The sequence below is a fragment of the Ischnura elegans genome, chromosome X (genome assembly GCF_921293095.1).
Source record: "Ischnura elegans chromosome X, ioIscEleg1.1, whole genome shotgun sequence".
Lineage (NCBI taxonomy): Eukaryota > Metazoa > Arthropoda > Insecta > Odonata > Coenagrionidae > Ischnura > Ischnura elegans.
In genome coordinates this window covers 12,408,479-12,430,150 of record NC_060259.1, presented here as the reverse complement: position 1 = coordinate 12,430,150, position 21,672 = coordinate 12,408,479, and the positions used below count along the sequence as shown (strand labels likewise).

Sequence of the window (21,672 nt, the reverse complement as noted above, 5' to 3'; positions counted from 1 at the left end):
ACGACTTTTCTGTTTGGAGCGGGTGGGCCGAGCAAGGGGCTTAGCCTTTCCACAGAAACTTGACAATATATTATGAGTGCGGAGCACAAAGCGTGAGATTCCAGTGTCGCCACGTCAATTGCATGGAAGAAATTAGCGCGAAAGTTAGCATGGGGTTTGACTTTGAAGTTACGGAAAAATTACCGTAAAACTTAGGAGCGTGCAGATTCGTAGTATTTTTTTAAATGCGCTTTGCATACGTGTTTCCTTAGTTCTAATTGTGGAAGATGATGACCTAGTAAAGAAAAATAACGCGATTATGATATGGAATTGAAAAGTACACTCCGGAAAAGACAAAAAAAACTCCATGGGGCCGATTGTGTAACTTTACGTTCGAACGTAACGATCCGGTTCCCGTGGAATTTTGATCAACAACTCGAAAACAATTGAAGGAGCGATTGTGTAACTTTACGTTCGAAAGTATTCCGGCTCTCGATCGAAAGCATCTCTTCGTCAACACATCACTTGACGATAAGGCTATCGAATCGTTCGCAGGTGAGGTTTGGGATGGAATTTAAATGTTTATTACCTTTCATGGCCACGTTGTTTGTCCTTTTTTTGGGATTAAGTGAATTATGCAATCAATTATATTCATAAATCGCAGTGTTATGTTGTTGATTACGTGAATTTGTAGTGAATTGACATAAATAATTGCAATTTGTGCGTATTAGTTCACTATGGTATAAAGATGAGCAAGTTTACATTTGCTTCGCTGTGTAATGTGTGTGCAATTGAAATGAAATTAACTCATGTGGAATTAAGTGAATTAAACATTCTATTTAATTTATACATCATTGTGTTATGTTTTTAATAACGTGAATAAGTAGTGAAATTACATCGATAAATACAATTTGTACGTGTTAGTTTACTATACGATACAAAGATGAGGACGTTTACAATTGCTTCGCTATGTAATGTGTGTGCAATTCAATTGAAATTATCCTTTTTTTATGCTTGATTTAAACGTAGTTCCACTATTGTATATTAGGTAAATTATAGTTGTGCTATAATAAATTGCCAAAATTATATTCTCTACGAGGTTTAATTCAATTCGGATCATCGGGTGGTTATTGACAAGTAAATGATTTAATTTATGTATTCAAATAGTTTATTTTAACTTCTCAATGACGTCGCACAGTGGGCTGAAATCGAAAAAAGCTGGCCAAAAATCAAAATATCGACTTTTTCATTTCGAACCGGGAATACTGTATTATCATTTTAGAAGGTCCAGGGCATATAAAACTGAAGTTGATTTTCTGTCAAAAATTTTTGTTTAATTTTTATAGCTTGCCAAAAATCAATAAAAATCTATGAAATCGTGAGTGCGCGATTTATGCATAAAAGTTCAACGTTTGTTCCCAATGCAATGGAAAACAGTAAATAATTCGGAATTTTTGAGGATATTTATTGATAGTACCACTCTTTTCATTAATTAAGAGCGAACTTTTATTGTAGTCAATTGTTATTTATTAACTTTATGATTTGTTAAAAATATCACTGTTTTTCGTTAATTTTTTACATATTGCTAGGATAAAAGTAGTTACCGCCGCTTGCCGCTCCTGAGATATTTACACCAGGAGTTAGACTGAAGTCTATATTATTAGACGGAAAAGAAAAATCTTGCTCCAATTTCTTCCTCTTCTGACGATTATACCCCTGGGTCTTTCCACGGGAGCCGCGTGCGGATGGTAAAAACACCTAACGGTTCGCGCGCTCTCCAAGCCTTTTGTCCGACCCCTATGCACCCATATTTGTTCTTTTACTATGAGCACGTGAAAGTGTTTCCATTCTACAAATTAGGCCTTCCCAAAATATGCCGTCTATGCGATTGGCACGCTCATTTCTAGCCGAGTGCTCAGCTTCAGTCTCACTTCAGTATTCCTTGCTGAAGTTTGTGCCGAAGGACGTTCACAGTTCATTTGCCCAGTTATGGATACAGCATTAGTGACTCGCTGAGATTTACATAGTGTGATATTGGCAAATATAAGGGGGACCATCAAGCAGAAGAAATCGTTAGTACTAGAGTTTTTACACTAAAAACATTTTTTTGGGAGGAGATGAGAAATTAAAAATTTTGCTTGCGGCGTTCATTCAAAAAGTGTTTTTTCGTCAATAATTTCGAAAGTGGGATGCGTGCACCAGAGTGAATAGTAGATTTCTGAAATTGAATCATATTTGGTTAAAACAGCCAATAACACTTCCTGACGCTGACTTAAAATGTCTCCCATGTTCGTCTCCTTCAGGTGAATGCTATAATGTTTACGGATAAATGATAATATGTACTACACACATATACAACTGCGCGAGTATTTCATACCTTGTTGCCTTAGTCCGTGAATTGTAAATATTTCGTAATTTATCATTGTTTTAGGTTAAATTGAAAGCACTCCTCGTGGAAGACCGTCACAACATTTCGACAGTGCAAGTTAGAGGTATAAACGTATAAAAGTGATAAAACTGCTAATTTCTACTTTACTGGAGGGATCAAGTGTAGCAACTTCCATGGAATTCGCGAAAAACAAACCAGGAAAGTTTCTATAATTGCCACATACTCTGACCTTTTCCATAGACTTCTGCTTACGCCAGATCCTTTCATTTCTTGTTCTGCGTGGATTCCCCGTTAAGTAAAAAAATTACCAGAGGAGGTGAAAAATCTTCTGGTGAATGGCAGAAATATTTTAGAACATGAGGAATCTTTATCCTCTAGCTCAGAATAGAATTTAATGTGGCACACCTTTGGTTTGAGAAATTTGCAATACAAATATTTGTCAATGGTATTCATTTTTATTATTACTCTTCAATTACCAAAATTTCAGGTTTAAAAGACTCAATAGCAATTTTCAATCATCACATACCTTATGAAAAGCTACTAGATAGCCTAAACATAGTTGAATATGGAAGAAATTCTATTTTTCCCTTGATATTCCCATATAAAAATTTCGACTTGCCCCTGGTAACTATGGTTCCCGCATAACTTTCCAGTATTTTTAAATTTTACTACCCTCCTAAACAATGTTCTGGACTAAATCATCCTAAATAAGTTTCATTGTGTCTATATATTTACCAATTCGCAAAATGTTTCACTCATTTAGCATTACTTAAGACTACAGCGATTTTTGGCCAGCTTTTTTCGATTTCAGCCCACTGTGCGTCGTAAATTAAGTTGAATTTATATGGTTTATGTACTTCAATTAATGTCTCTGATGCGATATGGTTTCCTCAAAAAGGGTCAATTTTTTGAAGTGATATTCGGGTGTTTGAGACGAGAAGAGATATCAAAGATGACTCTGCATATTTGCTTTTTCTTTCAAGTAATAGGTGAAAGGTTTGTGATGATGAGAATGTTTTTGATTGAGAATATTAACGTACTTATTTATTTCATGAGTTACGTGCTTTTTTAACTGTTTACCTTACGACTATTATTAAGACGTCGTACTAATTCACACTCGTCAGTTTTTATTTCTTGCAAATATTCAATATTCTGCGGCATTGCTCCTTACAGATACACAAAGGCGAAGACGAGAGCCTATCAATATCGAATATCCGCTCATATATTTCCTCTAAAGGAATTAAGTCAATTACAAATGATAAAAGTTATTATTTAGCGAATTGCAAAAGTAACGAAATGGAGACTTACCGCGGCATTTCTAAATAGTCAGCGATATCTGAGTAAAAACTACTTATCCCAAATATCAGCTACGCTCCAACGGAAAGGTAGGTATTTAATACTGAATTGAGAAAGATTGATTTATACGCAAAGTTAAATTCTTTCAATAATATAAACTTAATTGGCCGATTGTATCTGAAACCAATATTGCTAACATAGTTTCGCTTTTCAAAACAAACACAGCCACTCTCGGCCTTACTGCGCATGCGCCCAAGGAAAACAATCGCGAAACTTATTCCCAATTCCAAGTAAATATGACAACGTCGTAACTTTCGATTGCTTGTTGACGATCGTCCATACACAATCACACTTACAGCTAACGTTGGAATACCGGGAACTCAATCGAGAGTGAACGGATCTCTAACGATCGAAAGGTAGCCAAGTTACACAATCGGCCCCCATGTCTCCGATTGCGTGCGGTAGTTTACTGTTAGTTGTTCAAAATAATAATAAATTGGACCATGCTAATATATTATATGCACACCCCGAAGCTGTGGAGCTAATTTTCTAGTTCATCGTGATTCATATTCATTGCATAATTATTTTTCGTAAACTCACGTTCGATCGGGGGACTTCATCGCTCATTGCAACTACAAGTGCGTACACGACAATGATCGCCCGAAAGACGATGAAATACTGCGATTTAGCAGATAAGAGATGGCTACACCTCAGAGAGAATGTCAGGCCTCAGTGGAGACGCCAGTCCACCCCGAGAAAGCTTGATTCACGCTGCCACTTACTTAGACCGAATTTCCAAACCCGGGAAGATTTAACAAATGCTTGAATATTATTGAAGAGGATTTATGTCCACCTGATCCTTTTCACGCTCCACCTCAAAGAAGACATTCCAACGCCTCCAGTATCACCTTTAACAACCACAACCAAGATTGCGCTATCGAAGGATGTTGAGCATTACGACGACACCATTACGGTGGCAGTTCAGTCGGAGGCAGTTTCCGCCGTAAGAAATCGAGTGGTGAAAATGGGTCTGAAAACGCAAGAAACACTAAATGGCATTCGCCACATTTCAGTACACAGTTTTTCTAAAGAAGCTGCTTTCCCGCAAGGAAGGACAGGAGTGAAATTAGGTCAGGAAGTCAGAATAACGATATTCACGTTTCATTTGGCTGGTGGGCGGAAATGGATCCGCCGTCGGTGGCGCCACCGCCGCTGAGGCCCCACGGCGATACCGACCACCTAAACAAATGAGCGAGATTGCATTTCTCGGCGCCGGAACACACGGCACATCCCCAAAGGCAAATTCCCGTCCCCGCGACTCGACAGGAATTTCGAACCAATCTTTGCACGAAACCTCGGGGCTGTGACGCCACCTCACGACGAAGCTTCTCTCTATCTATGGGCGAAAATGTTTGCCTCCGCGGCGTATCTCGTTTAATAGGTGGCTACCAAATTTTTACCAAGCAGATTCCTCTCTTTCAATCACAGAGCCAATGATTCTTAAAACGCTATACGTCCAACAATAGGCCCATAAAACAGCTATGAATATGATGATTAAATAGTAAAGGAACCAGTTTGCACGAGAAATAATGACAGGACAATTATTATGATGCAAAAATGGAAAATGAGTAGTTAACAATAATTTAAGATCCTTAAATTTCTAAAAGGATTTATGTAAAAAAATACCCACCAAGTTGGCCTCATATGTGTGTATGATGGTTAAGTGGCGAGATCAACCGTGTCAAAAGGGATAAATCCAATGATACTATTCACTCGTAAAGCCTACGCTTCTTGATTCTATGGTCCAAATTTTGCAGCATTCGTATAACATTTTTACAGTAGGCTTAAGAAAATTTTTCCTTTCTTATTTCTACCAGTACTTTTCTCTGTGAGCTTCTTTTCTTCTTAAAAAAATAATTTTATCCACATTAAGTAGCTATATTAATGTATGATAAATTTCGTCAAATCCCAATGATACTCATACCTCACAGAGTGGTATTCTCAAACGAGGAACATTCTCATCTCAGCATATTTGCATCGAAATACGTCGCTCGAAAGTGTATATTATTTATGAATTAACGATAATCTTCAATAACTTGCGAGCCGAATTTGTGAAACCTCGAATTATTAGCTAAGAAAAATGATTGAAAATTTATAAATTCTGCACAAAACTTTGGATTTGACAAACCCCAGCCGGTGTCAACACCCACGTATCATTCCCAATACGAAATAAAACTTGTACCTCGTGGCAAGTGAGTTACTAAAGCGCATATTTTGCATATAATCGACAAAAATTCTACGCTGTATTTGAGAAATTTGAAATTATGACACAATCCAAACTATTCGATAAAGGTTTTCCAAGTACTCAATCAATACCACTCTCCTCCCCACTCCCTCCAACGCCCGGCCCAAAGATATATTTGGTCGCCCCATCCCCAGCCTATAGAGTCACCTTTGACCTCCAAGTCTTGGGACCGTATTCCACAACGTTACTCAACTTATTCCAATCTTGTTATTGACTGAATCTCGATTCGGTTGCCAACGCTTTCGGTGTTACGAGTCCCAACTTAAATTGTGTCGATATTATCCAAGATGAGCACCACCATCGCCTCTCGTTTAAAAATTAAATACCTTTCGTAAAAATACTTCCATGAGCGGTATTTCACTCATGTAATGCTAATTTTGCAGCAGCATTATTTCGCAAATGTTACTGCAACAGAAACAAGTTGTTACTTTGTTACAAGTCCTTACCTTGAGCATGACAAGCGAGCTTTGGAACCCGCCGGGGTCAACCAAATACAAAGTTGTATGGAATTTACAAAGTTCCCATCCATTCATTTGAATGTGAGTCTAATGTTTGCTGAGAGGAGGTAAGTACATACGACGACGATTTCAAGAGACCAACAGGTGTAGCAGCCGTATCCCAAGTTTCTTTAGATTTCAAGTAACTCCGAGATTCTTTATGTTGCTTTTATGTCGACACCATCCAAAGCATATCCATCGGTATAGTTGGACAACCTACGCAAGAAATGTATTGCCGTGCATTTGCTCAGATTAAGTTCGAGTCCCCACTCTTGGCATGGTCGTTGTTTGAATTTGATTTGGTCGTTGATAGAATTTCGAAACCAGAGCGATCAAAAATTTCGCGATAGATGTCCGCGTTGTCGAAAAATAAACGTATTTTACTGCTAATTCGGTAGCAGAGGTCATCTATGTGCATAACAAAAAAATGGGGGTCCATTATATCGCCTTGTGAGACACATGACGTCACTTAAACTATAACAGAGCTAATTCCGCCAAGAACTACTTTTTGCTTACTATCATTCAGAAATTAGCGTGTTCAATGTACTAATATTTTGTTTAACCAGCATGACTGTCATTTGTATAAACGTTTTTGTGAAGTACCGCGCTGAAAGCTTTCCTAAAATCTAAAAATAATGCGACAATTTCGATTCACCATATTTACGGACGTCATGAATATAGAGTTGTTTCGCATAGTCTACCTTTCCGGAAGCTGTTGTGACATCCATGTAGGAAGTTACGGCTGTCCAGTAGGCCGGCCCTTATTTTTCAGAATTGAGAAAAGTTATGTTTTCCTAGTCTCAAAATGGTCCAAATGAGGTTCATATTCACGCGTTAAAATTTGGTTACTTTAAAATAACGGCAACCCGTGCCCCAAGGGCCCTAAGTACTGAGGACCCTCAATTTATATTTTTGGGGCCGAAAAAGTGCTATTTCTATGTAAAACGTGAAAGTAAAGCCCTTTAGGGCCGTTTTTATGTTTGTTTTGACCTATCTCTAAGCGTTTACGAGATATCGTCCGTCGTAACGCAATCCACCCCCCAGGGTGCTACCCCGCACCGCGGCGCCGCTGAGGCACGGCCCGCACCACTTACTAGAGACTTCCCCTCCACCCCCTCCCCTCCATCGGCAAAGACCTTGCTCCTGAAGGCAAGATGTAGTCTTTGAAGAAATGTGCTGACGTTAGAAAGAGTTTAATTGCCATGACAATACTTCCAATCAAAGTAATCAATTTACTCGTAATTTCACCTGTCTTTGAATTTCAGTACATATTAACCAAAACAAAATACATTTCCATATTTCTAATCTTTCACTGACACCCCATATTTGGCATTTAAAGTGTACTTGCGGACGTTAGGGGTTGTGCTACGATGAAAATTCACTCTTATTGTTAGTAATTAATCTTGAAAGCTCTCTTCCCTCTACGTGGTTGGCTTAAAATCTTGAATTGTTTTCACACCTCTCTCTGCACAATCATCTAGTGCTTGAAGACCCCGAATAATTTGCAAATCCTTCTTGTAATCAGGATGTTCATACCATTCTTGCATGGGCACATCAAAGAATGCAGTTCATATTTCCAATGCATTAAATAGCTTTCTCGAATTAGTAGTGGCAAAATTTGATATAGATACTGTGGTCAGGTCTCTACGTTTATAGAATGCCATCTTTGGTGGATCATATTTCCCTCACGTGTAATCATATGGCGTATCGTGTTTTCCTATTCACACCCAGAAAAGGAATCGTCAAAGAATGAAAAACCTACCAACTCCTCATTCAGGTACCACAAGTGGATTGAAAACCTCTTTTGTACTCCTTTCGCTATGTCCAGGTTCACACTTTCGTAATTTTAGGATCTGAAAGTCACTGTTGGGAGCAGGTGCAGCACAAGGAGCGGAGAACCACACCTTTTTCTTTCTTCTTGAGCATATTGAAATCTATTCCACCAATAACTGAATTTCGGGCTCCTATTCGATTGCATAAGAATTTTACTTCTTCATCCCACGCAAAGTTATCCGAGAGATTAACTACGTGCGTCAAAAATTCAATGGCATCGCCCCTTGCAATTTCAAACAATTCATCAAGTTTTGTTGTGAAAGATTCTCTTCCTTAAATCTCCACAGTAGATTCCATTCTCTCTTTATGTCGTCGCAAGTTTATCCCTTCGTTGAGTAATTTTTTAACTTTTCAATCTCCTTATTTTCCGTAATAACAGGAATTCTCGTTTTGGTCCATGGATGAAACGCATTTCTTACTGTTTTTCTCGCACTAAGTTTATACATTTCAAACCCATTAGGTTATAGAAAAACACACAGTACTTCTCCAACTGTAAGTAACTTTAAGTCAAGTATTTCTTCACTTTCCTTTCCAACCAGTTCACTGCCTGAATTTAGTCTTGATTTCATACTTTTTCTTGTTAGCCTATTCATAAAATGAACGTCACGTGTATTCATGATAAACTAGTTTTTCACCACTTTTCTCCTTAAATCCTAAAAAACTTAGCACTTCCTATCCTTTGCGCACTGTACAAAGAAATAACTATCTCTCCACATTGATCTACAAATGTGAACTGACTGCCTCGTTTCTTATTCTTTGAATATTTCTATCAACTGTTAAGGCCCTGGAAGCCCTGCTCATTATTTTCATTCCTTCATACAAACACAATGGTATGAAATAGTTATAACATTTTGCACATAAAGAGCAGTTTTGAACAAATCATGCGGTAATGGTGCGCGGTCGTATGGTGGCAACAAACTAAGGTTTAAGGGGTCGGCGCACAGTACATAGGACGGCGTTGAAGGGTTAAGATTGACATTGTAGGCTTAAAAAACATTAATCATGACACAAGAGGAACAACCTTTTCAATTCTTCAATACCACTAGCATGTAAATCTTGCCTTCAGGAGCAAGGTCTTTGCCGATGGAGGGGAGGGGGTGGAGGGGAAGTCTCTAGTAAGTGGTGCGGGCCGTGCCTCAGCGGCGCCGCGGTGCGGGGTAGCGCCCTGGGGGGTGGATTGCGTTACGACGGACGATATCTCGTAAACGCTTAGAGATAGGTCAAAACAAACATAAAAACGGCCCTAAAGGGCTTTACTTTCACGTTTTACATAGAAATAGCACTTTTTCGGCCCCAAAAATATAAATTGAGGGTCCTCAGTACTTAGGGCCCTTGGGGCACGGGTTGCCGTTATTTTAAAGTAACCAAATTTTAACGCGTGAATATGAACCTCATTTGGACCATTTTGAGACTAGGAAAACATAACTTTTCTCAATTCTGAAAAATAAGGGCCGGCCTACTGTCCAGGAAAGTCATGATACTGCTAACAACGACATGTCGAGAATCTAGTCTATAATCGATGTTAATGAAATTGGGCCATGGGTCATGTTTCCCTTTTTGAATATCGGTGCAGCGTTTGAAAGTTTCCAGTCGATAGGTATCTTTCCTTCAGAAAATGACTTCTTGAATATTACCTCTCAGAACTGTATCTGTAACTGTATCACTAGCTCTTGAGGACGCGCGCGGGTATTCCCTCCGGACCAGGAGATACATTATTTTTTACCGATGTTAGCCGTTCAGGTATCCAATCGTGTTGAATAAGGATTTCCTTCATAGGTTTCTCATAAAAAAATTACACGCAGTTTCGTCTGTATGGTATGCAGTTTCGAAGTGGGAGTTGGTCGTGTTACCTTTGTCAATATTTTCGGTGACAATTTCATCATATTTATTAAATAATGAATCTACGGTTAAAATTTACGATTAATCCCTCTCGCATAAGACCAAAACGATTGCAGATTTTCTTCAAGTAATTAACCGAGTCCTTTTTTCTTGAAATCTCTCAGTGCAGTATGCATTCATTTACTGGTTTTTGTACGTTGCGCATCGTAACATTTTTCACTTCAAGCTACTTCAACTTTCACCGAATTCAATGGACATTTTAATCAAGTTCCACAGGTTTCTCTGATTCCTATGGTCCCTCCAAACATCGCTGTTTTATGAGCGAGGTTACTTAGTATCACATTTAGGATTTTACCGAATATGTTCGTTGATTCCTCGGCAAGTATAAGTGTTGTGCATATAGTTGTGTCATAGCAACTTGTGCAATAATATTACAAATGTTACCTTCTTTGGTGTATATTCTGTAAATTATGAATTACTCACCTTATCATTTACATTTTATTAACATTCTTCATTATTAGTTTGTGTTACCGTTGTTAAGTTGTAATTGAAAAAAGGGAAGATTTGGGTATAAATGTATAATTTGATTAAAAAACAAACGAAATGAAGTAATAAAATAAAGAATGAATTCCATGCAATCAATAAAGGAACCGACAAACTGGGAACCGACGACGAACATGGTGATAGTTTATTAAATTATTACGAATTATCAAAAAATTACACAAAGAGCCATTTTTCAAAGAAGTCAATATTATTTATCATAGTTGAAGTTTCTCCACACCTTGAGGATAAAGTGTTTTTTCAAACTTATAAGTTTTAAAGTAGCAAGGTATGAATGAAAACAACTGATTTACTCGATGCGGAAAAGTGTACCACAATTAAGTAAAACAGGATTAAAATGCTGGGAATGAGAAATAGGGACTTCATAAAAAAGTAGTGAGAAGAAAAAATTGTACTCGTAGAAACAAAGGTGAGAATGAAGATGACAAATTTCTTACCTTAGACCAGGGATCCGTGAAAACGTCACCGGAACTCATCTTAAATTGAGTGCCGTAAACGTGGGAGGGATCGTCATGCGATATATCATTGGTCCGATCCGCCAGTCCTGTTTTGATGATCATGAGCGTGGGCAGCGAGAGGAGCGTGATGGTGAGACAGCAGAAGCGGAGTTGATGAGCGGCCATTCCAGGAAGCGGGTGATCTCGAAGGAATTGTTAGGTGTCCAGTTGAATGCCAAGTGGAAGCCTGGAGAGCAAATGAAGAGAGGGAAATGAATGAAAAGGTGAAATTAGAAACTTAGGGAATCGGGTGAGATGTTTAGAATCGCTAAATAGAGAGAGGACATATTGCCTAAAAACATACCTTAATCAACAGAAATCAGCCTCGTAAATTGCCTATTATCAACAAATGAATGCATGAACGGAAATTAATTAAAAAGAAACTGGTGTGTCATTCAATGGCAATAGTTTAACCGTAGGGAGTTTCGCGCTACCAAGAAGGTCGGCTAGGGGTTATTTGACGCCTGAGATGTTTTTTGGAATAAAACGCCTCATTTTCATCCAATATTCAGTTTTTTTTTCCATAAATTGTGTAATAAATTCATTAAAAACATTTATTAACATTATTAAAAATTATTTCCAATGTGAAAAATTATTAATAATTATTTGTAAAAATCATGAATTAAATTATTAGTCAATTACAATAATCTGCTCATGAAAATACATGCAACAAATACAAACGTTGTATTTAATATTTTAACAGTAGGCACAACGGGTTCACAAAATTTAAATGAAAATTATAAAGAAATATGTATTTGTTGTATATCTCAGACAGACATTTTTAGCTCTCTTTCCACAAAATATTTTTTGCATTGAAGGTATACATTAGACGATTTATTGGTGCGATTCGGTGATATCTGGCACCTTTTCCTTTTTTGTACCCGTGGGGATGTGGCTGTTGGATTTGAAGGGGTGTAAATAAATTGATACATGCTATCCATCATGTCTACTTCCACTTTGTTTTCATTATGAAATAGGATGGCCTCTGGCTTTCTTTCATTTGTTTCGGAAGTAGTGTCGTCTGAGTGCATGGTGCTGAGTAAAAGCACATTTTTGTTCCTTTTTTTACTAATAATGCGTAAGAATGTGGCCTATGAATCGATGGAAAATAAATGCTACACTTTTAATTTATTCCTGAATTCTTGTATGTTTCAGTCAATGTAGAGACTAAACATTTCCCCAACGCTTGATTTCTAGGCCTATATTCATCTTTTCCACAATAAAGAAATGCATTTAGAGTATTTTGATTTCACATATGTTAAAACCCAGTGCTAGATTCCAAATTTGTCCGGTTTCTTTGGCATATTCTGTATAAAAGGCCACCTGCATTTCATTGGATAGAGCTGTTCATCAGCTGTTATTCTTTTACCTGGATTGTAGGAGACTGGAGAATTATTGGCAAAATTGTTGTCTCCAGAAATCAAATTTCAGAAACCAAACAAAATTTATCTGCCCTCAGTGCTTGACTACGAGCTAAATTGAATGCAAAAGATTCTATGCCTAGGTTTTGAAATAGGTTTTCAGGTAGAAACCCACGGTACGAAACCGGCATTGAACCGGGTACTTGCTGGGTAAACAACAAGCATATAACCTACCAAACTAGCGTCTTACTGATTATATCACAAAAATAACACCAAATATTGCGAAAACAAGTTGTGGGTCAAGCGACCCCCAGCCGTCCTTCTAGGAATAACCTGCCGTAAAAATTAAAACAAAAAACATTATGGTTAAATTTACGCTAATTTATCAAAATTTAGGCCAAAATTAAGAAAGTGAAAAAGTTTCAAAATTTAAAAAATATTTTAATAGGAGAAAAATTCGTTTGAATTCTGAAAATGGGTCAAATGACCCTTGCCGTCCTCCTAGTGTTAAAGGAATTTTTTAACCAGCTACACCAAATTAAAAATTTATCATGACCATGGTTAAAAATAATTAATATTAATAAATACATAATTACATATAAATTAATCAATGAATAGCGTGGTAAAAATTACGAATCCGCAGTTTATTTTCCCACTTGTTTTGCGAAGTGCCCTTTAGCAAACGTGGGCGCAAAATGTATTCAAACGCTCGAGTGGTTTCTCTGCATTCACAAATTCCCTCCAAAATGCTTCCATTGAATGTTGATATTAATGAGTGATCAATAATAAACAGGCGCGTTGATGAAAAATAAGTAATTAAAGAGAAAACTTCGATTATACCCGCTCAACCTGAAGGTCAGTTGGATATGAGAGTTGAGTGGCTAGACCTTGCCTCCGAACAAACCCATGCTATTAATTAATCAAAGACCATCGAGGAAATTGATAGTAATCATGTGCACAGATTTTACTAAACTATACCCAGTCAAAGCAGAGAGCTTTTTCCTCACCTTGGCCAAGTTCGACTTTTCTGAGTTTGCACAATTATAGTCGCACAAGCCCATGGACCCAAGCCCAAGTGATAGCATGTCAATCGGAATAGCATTTGTGAAAGCAAATCATTCAGAAACAATCGTGCCTCTTTATATTTATTGTGCCGTCAAAATGAATCATTGTAATAAATTAAATCATCGAAACTGTATTTATTCCGGTATTTACATAGTTTCACGAAAGAATACTTGTCTTTCGCCATTTAATGCTCCTACTCCACCCAAGCTTTGAATCACACTAAATGTGTTTCAGGTGGAAGACATTTTGACAATACTTACTCGACACGTCAATGAAACCGTAATCTAATTTTTACGAGCGGATTCCTTGATCCACAGTTCAGATTTGATGCAGTCTATGTTCAGAATGATTTGTTCCTTCCGAAAAATGTCGCTTCCGAGTCACGCTCACTCCACGCTTCGCTTTTCCTCCCTTATCAATAAAATGACTATGAATAGAATAACGCGTGTCTCACTCTTAAGTAGCGAAGATTTGAATTCTGGCCGGAAGGCGTTCACCGTTGGGCATTAGAAGGGGTCAGGAATCCTTTTCAAACTCCAATTGCTTTGTAATGATCTTCAACCTCCGCCAAGTTTTGGTCCAGGCAACTGATTTTCCGTCCGTGGGATTTTCGCGCATTGAGTCACTTTCGAGGGACTCCGCACGGTCACGGCGAGGGCGCGGTTCCTTCCTCGAAAGAAATGAATCGTTGGTGGTGATATTTCATTGGGGTAGGTGCATAAATTACATTATCAAATTTTGAGAACAATGAGTCCGAGATGGAAGGCATGTGGTGGGGTCAAATCACAGCGAAGTATGTCGCAAAACTGCCGCACACCGGACGCACGACACTTGGCCTCGCCTCGACCCGTGCAAAATTTCCTCTCCATAAAATGGCATGCTTCCTCTCTATTCAGGGTGTGGTCCATTGCTCCAAACACAGATGCTTATTTATGAGTAAAGGGCATCATTTAGTATGAAGAAGAGTGGGAGAGAAGGCTCGCGAAAGCCTTCATTAGAAGACTCAGTGACCTTATCTTGAGACGTGATGGAGACGATCGTCTGGGGACAAGTAGATGGAAAAATGGAAAGCCTCGCATAAAACACGTAGAACATGTTAAGAAGGATGTGAAAGTGATAAAGAAAGAATTGCGTGGAGAGCTGCGTCAAAACAGTCGGCGGACTCTTGACCAAAGATGATGTTGATAGTAATGATTTAGCGTGAAAATTACATGATACATGCATATGAAATGAGGGGAAATCACTTCTCGAGAATTTCGTATAATTCCCGCTCGACCGGTCATAGACTGCATTTTTTCGCGACGCGACTTGTTTTAAAACTTGAGCTTTTAACTCCAAAATAAATTACCCAGTTAAGTAGATGCTAGTGGTGAGTATTGGTTAGTAATTCACATTGGTGAAAAAACTTCTGCAATAGGTGGATTACATTTATTTTTATGCTCCGATGAAATCTGAGCTGTTTTGAAACGGCCAGTTCCGGCGGAAGTCAGGCTCGAATGGCTCTGACATCACACACAGTTACTTCGCTGATCGTAGGCTTTCAGTAAACGCCGTTACCCGAGCCGTGCTTAAATTTTGGATGCCGTGGTGAGAAACGGCTTTTGATTGTGGTTGAAAAGAAAAGCATGTAAAAAATGGTTGAGAGTATCCGGTCCGTGTGGCCAAACGATGAAGGTATCATCTACGTACCGGAAAAAATCATTTTGGCCGCAGGGGGGCAGTGGCGAGAGCCTTTTCCTCGAAATCCTGCATGAAGAAGTTTGCAATTAGCGGGGAGAGTGGTGATCCCATGGCCACTCCGTCGGCTTGCTCCTAGAATTTTCCGTCTTATTTGTAATATATATTCGTTAATGCGTGATAAAAAGTTTCACCGTGTCACTTTCAAACTTGAATTCCAGCAGACGCAGCGTATCTCGTAGAGGCACTCGGGTAAACAGAGACACTACGTCAAGGTTTATCATTATGTCGTCTTCTCCAAGTTGGATATCTTCCTAGAGTCTTCACAAACTCTGATGAATACTTGATGTTGTGATCACAGTGGCCTACATGTGGTGATAAGATGCCCGTGAGAAATTTCGCGAGGTTATAGGTGGGTGATCCAATGGCGCATACGATTGGCCTCAGAGGCCAATCTATATAATCCAGAGGCCTCTGAGGCCTCAGAGGCCTCAGAGACCACCTTGTGGATCTTTGGCAAAACGTAGAGTCTTGGAGGTGCGGGTGCTGGAGGATGCAGATTCTTGGCGGTGTCCGTGGGAAGGCTGCAACTCTTGGTCAAAGCGATCGTTTTCCGGGTGACGGAGTCTGTAGGCTCGCGGGGAATTTTCCGGTATGCCTGGCCCCGTAGAATATCCAGTATTTTTTGGTGGTAATCTTCAGATTTCATCAAGACGGTAGCGTTTCCCTTGTCAGCTGGCAGAAATTTACTAGAGACCTTGTCAGCTGACGGAACTAAAACGTGCTAGTATGGCCATTGTTCGTGAACTCATCCGCGACAAGAGAAATCGCCTGGAGCAATGCGCTGAAACCCTGAAGGGGCTCCACCTTCGCCTGGCAGCCACGCTCTCTCCGTTGGATTGGGAGTATATTGACCGAGCTACGACAGCCATGGGGGAGTTACTCCTTCTCAAAGTCACCGGGATACAAAAAAATAAATTTAACAACCTGACGACGACTCTGCCTCCTGACCCAAAAAGGCTGCTGATCAACCTCAGTAACCAGAGTATTGAAGAGCCCACCCTCTTAGTCCTATCCAAGGGACTCAACTTCGCTCCAGCTCCGAGAATAATACCATATTGTGATATCATTGGTGGTGTTGAACCTGCCGTAAGAAAACTTCCCCTTGACCCAGCGGAAGAGGTGAGGGTGGAAATTTCCATGGCCCTGAAGAGGGCCAAACCACCCAAAGCAAACATCAGCAGAAACCAGCGAGCCGCCATCCGTGCGCTACAGAGGAACAAGGCGATCAAACCTCAACCGGTGGGAAACCCGAAACCACTTCAACAGTCAATTATAGGCTGTACATTTCTGTAATTGGCTCGAAAAGACAAAGATAGAGCAAATTTGTTATGCTTCGGAAAAAATATTAAATTTTTAAAGCAATGTGAAATAAGAGGTGAAGTTGTGTGGGTAATAGAAACTCTTGTCTCACTGATTTGGAATTGGTCCCCTAATCTCTCCAAGCTGTCATTTAATTTAATTTTCATGATAGTGATGAAAATGTCTCAGGTGGCAGTCTTAAATGTTCTGGAGAGCAAATCAATGACGTAAATTAATCAGAAGATACATTTAATTAACTTCGGTGATCATTGAGCAGTAGCATAAACATTTATTCTTCACATTTTGCAAATTATTTCCCTTCAAATAACTGAAATTTTAATTGTTTTCGTCCGATCGACTTATTTTGGAAGACCGCAAGTAAAACAATAAATCACGTTAGCTGACATTCCAATTATTATATGTAACAATGTCATTTAGTATATATTTAACATTAACATTAAAACGATCTTCACAGCAATAATACGATGTCTTGCCGTTGATTTTTGGTCAACTCGCCTTGCTGCAGTGAACCATTTCCTTCGCACATGTGAATGAAGAGGCACCGCAATAAAACGTTTTCCCGGATTTCTTATTGTGGTCGATTTACGAAGCAATATTTATACACCTTCCTAATTTCATCCATTGCCACCCTCATTTTTTCTTCGCTGACGCAGGATCACAGGTTTGTTGACGGGGTTGACGGGTCCCGCGAGAAGTTCACTGTGCGTGACGTCAGCTAGCATTTGGCAACCATCGTGCCCTTTCGGAGCGTTTGAGCCGGTCCTCGTATTCCATACTTTTCGCTTGGTCTTTTTAGGATTAAATTTTTGAATAGAAAAGTACTGAAACTGCCACTGGTATCCCCTCGATGTGTACTTTCATTTAAGGCAGTAAAAAATTGGTGAACAACCCTATTGTGTGGAAACTACAAAGCTTGATAATTTTATTTTCAAATGTTACTAATAGACCTCTTTTAAATGCGGTGTAATATTTATCGTCAGTATAATCACGTTACGAAAAAGTGAAAAAAAACCGGTCCTTTCAGTTTTACCTGCGGAATTTTTAATATTTATTTATTCCTGTACCATCGAAAGCATCACCATTGGCCTTTTAAATCGTGTTTTTATTAATTTAACAATTAAATGCACACGAAAATCCAGGATAGGGTCTATCTACCCAGGCGGAATTAGAATCCGCGACATCTTTTGTGGCTGGTAGGACTTCATCCCACCGATACCGAAGTCGGTCGTAAACCGGGAATCGTCGCCCTTTCAGCACGTGACCACAGTTCATGGCTGGTTAGTCCGAGATATTTTTTCCAAACAAAAACCTTTAACTATTTGATAAGCAAAATTGCAAATATTTTAAGCCATAGAAATCCACACATTAACCCATAAAACACGCAATAAATATACGTAATTCAGTGATTCCCAGAAAAGGCTCAGGACACCGTCTACTATCCCGTGAAAATTACGATGCGCACGATTCCCAGGGCGTTCGATGTAAATTCAAAATACCCACCCAATAGTGAAGTAATGGAGAAATGTTACGAAATAACTTCTCCAAGTTATATTTTTCGTAATTTTAATATCCATAGTGATCGATTTAGATTGGCGTCTAAAACGTTTGAGGAAAAATATCAGCATGAGAAAGTCAACGTTAATGAAGAGACATGTCTTCATCTTTACTACGACACGACTCCACTCCAGCTCAATGCATCAAATAATTATGTAATTTTCATGAAATGAAATATAGAACAATCATAAGTCTTTTAAAGGTTTAAAAGTATGTCAAAAAAGTGAAAGAGGTTTGTTATTACCTAAAGAGTAATTCTGGAGCAGCACGGAAAATTCCTCAGTCCTCCTTGAACGATATAATTATAATATAACACAGTAGGTGATTGTTCTTTACCTGACGATTTTAGCTTTAATTGTGCACTCATGTCAGTATAATAAATATGGCCTCTTTCTAACACAGAATCTGACGTCGGAAAAATAACGCAACAACAACTCTGAAAATATGGAGTTCCAATTACTCAGAAAATTCCGCCTGGCTCTGCAATTCTCATTATCACACAAAAACAAGTGTTTAAAATCGCATAACCCTCTGAGTTTAGTTGAGGAGATTTCCTGTGGAGGAAACAGCAAGTAAAATAATTTCAGTTGCCAAGAAAGTTAAAATTTTCTATGGCCGATAAGTGTCTCCCTATTTCAATGCTCACGCGAGGATTTTCGCGAAAAACTCAAAAATAACATTTTTCCAAAAAGAAAGTTCTCTAAGTTATAGGAAAGGGATAAGACTACTGAAACTCGCTCAGCTTATTCTTCACGAGACCCATAAGGAATGAAAACATTTTTGAAATGGAGACTGCTAGAGAGCGTGAATATTTCCTTCCTCCAAAGACTGAGAGGGAGGTGGGCGGTGGAGCAATGCTTCACCTCCCTGCACATTCGCCTTGGACCTGGAACACTATAAAGATCAACAGAAAGCAAACTCGAGTTTGCAAAATAAAATTATTTTCAAAGACGCACCATGAGTGTCATGGCGCGAATCACAAGCCAAGAAAGTCACGCCACGAAAAGTTGACTGAGAAGCTGAAGTTGTTACTTCTTATTCCCATGCAGGCTCAAAAAAATATCTTTCGGATCCAAATATATTGGTGTCAATAAAAATTTCATCGGAAATCATATCCTGACAGAGTCCCAAACTATGAAAAATATGACAATAATCGTAAAATCGGCCGTTCATGCTTTAGTTTTTGCATATGGTCCTTGAATTTACTTATTAAAATTTAAATTATAATTGTCACCAAAATGACAACGAGTTCACCTCCGTTTTCCGCTATGGGTTAGCAATGACTGGCTCTCGATTAATTCCGTCTTTGTAGTACGTATTCCCTAATTGTGTAAGGTCCTACGTCATAGTGTCACCATGGTCACACCAATGGTAGAAAATGATGAAGTTGAATGGACAATATTCACTGATGCTTCCTAAGGTGATAAAAGACTTTTTGTGCTCTTTAGCGGAGTGAATGTTCGGGAGGCCCCAGCGTGTCAGTGTCCCTTTTCCCCGCCCTCCCTCCGTCTTCGCCTCCTCCCTCTCGCCACAGGCAGCACCTACACGCACCTCAAGAATTATTCCTGTCTTAGCAGATTGAATTGAGGAAGCGGTCGGGATACATGGGGTCACCCAAAAATTTACGCGGCGAGAAGTCCCGAAAGTAATAACGCTTTTTAATAGTGACAAATTTGCAGGTAAGAATTAATAAAACGAGGAACGGGCATTGACTTTAATTTTCCCCAAAATTGCGCATGTCCCCTGATATAATTTTAAGGATAAATATTCACATAGCTTGTAAGGCGCAGCCTTTTGCAATACCTTCATAATTTGTGGACAAATGTTGTATCGGTCCATCATTGGTTAGCTTTTGGAGACCCTTCATCATGGGTCAATCAAATAATCCCGTTAGCAAGCGTCGAACATGGCCGATCCGATAAAAAACTAGTGAAGTCGCAAATTTTGCACACTGGTTCTCTAGTAGCCTCATTAAGTATCCGCCTCTAGCCTCTAGCCCTGAGGGGTGAGCTCTTTTAAATGTGACTCTTATACGTTTTCCTTATTGGAGATAACTCGAAAAACAGGACCTCTTCGGAAATAATATAGGCCCGCGAAATTAAAACAAAAGAATTTGCCAAAAAAGGTCATCATTTTTCTCTGTAGAGTGTGTAGTTAAAGAGTTTCATGAGATGGAAAAATTACAATTTTTGGAAAATTTATTTCAATGGTATTCAATCATGATTGAAATTGAAAAATTCCAGTAACAAATATATAAATTCATAATTCATGAGAAAAAACGTGTACTCTTAGTGATTACAGTACCCCACATGCATTCATGCGATCCCGGTTCGATTCTTGGAGATGGCATATGAATTTCTCCAAATTGAAATTTCCCATTTTGTGCGAACTTCCGGGTGACTCCGAAAAGTTTTATTACCGGTTAGCCCGCGGTTTTTCCGACTGTTCAGTATTTATCAAACGTGAAAGTGTTCAAAGTTATGCTTTTAGTCTTGGAAATGTGGTTCTGGGTGGCGTAAAGCGTTCAATTTCTGGCAGTATAAGCTAACTTAACCACTAAAAGTCATCATAAATTCACGGGGAAGAAAACAGCGAAAAAAATTAAGATGACATGCGTAGAAACATTGCTTTTCCATAATGAAGAGTTCTCGGGATCGCCACCGGGTCAGGAACTCCATATATGATTTCATGTGAATGAATCATTCACAGCCCTGAGGACGATGACCGAGTCGGACATCGAAACGTCGGCATATATGGAGTTCCTGACCCGGTGGCGATCCCGAGAACTCTTCACTAAGTCCATTCGCCGAGAAAGTACGAAATCATTCTTCATTGCTTTTCCATGTTTCGTAAACGAGCAAATATTGTTCAACTCAGATGCTCTGACATGTAAGTTGAGAAATATCATTGCAGTGTTGTTAGTTAATTTGCAAGGGATGGCAATCTCTTCCCAAGTTAAAATTAGCTTGGGTGATTAAATTAGCTGGTTTTCTGTGAATTATTTGCATATACTTTCGAAAAGAAATATATGCTTATTACATACTACTACTGCATTACCTCTCCATCATGGTCGATAAGTGGTATGAGATATTCGCCAGGCGTCTTAGAGTAATCCGCACACACATAACGCATTCTTCATTACCCAAACAAGAAAATCCACTACGGTGATCGGGGGAATCTTTGGATGCGTGCGACCATTGTGGTGACAAGCAAAGTAATCCGCTGTTTGGGATAGCTAATCCTTATCTCTGCCAGCAGTGTCCTCTCCTCGTCCAATCCCTGCCCTTTGCTTCTTTCTTCCCTCCGTCCACCTAACGTTCTCCTCAAATGCCACAATTCAACCGCCTCTTCTCATCCTACTCCCTCAGTGCCCACGTTTACGCTCTGTAAAGCGCTATGCAACAAATCAGAGTCATCGCTGGTCTTTTTTCACCCA

At 39.1% G+C, this 21,672-nt stretch overlaps 2 protein-coding genes across 2 annotated transcripts in view; one reads left to right on the top strand and one right to left on the bottom strand.

The window, feature by feature from the left end:
- The window catches only part of LOC124171574 (probable G-protein coupled receptor CG31760), a 382,345-nt gene that overhangs the window by 55,096 nt on the left and 305,577 nt on the right, over positions 1–21,672 (bottom strand). The window contains exon 3 of the mRNA XM_046550752.1: positions 11,137–11,383. Within this exon, the coding sequence (XP_046406708.1) occupies positions 11,137–11,322 (186 nt within the window). The 5' untranslated portion in view covers positions 11,323–11,383. The remainder of the gene's footprint in view (positions 1–11,136; positions 11,384–21,672) is intronic.
- Positions 16,089–16,655, top strand: LOC124170629. Its single transcript, XM_046549472.1, has one exon. It carries the CDS (start codon positions 16,089–16,091, stop codon positions 16,653–16,655), a length of 567 nt encoding a protein of 188 aa, XP_046405428.1.

Bases quoted from the DNA above. Each gene is read 5' to 3' on its own strand.
- LOC124170629 (XM_046549472.1), top strand. From the start codon at position 16,089: ATGGCCATTGTTCGTGAACTCATCCGCGACAAGAGAAATCGCCTGGAG.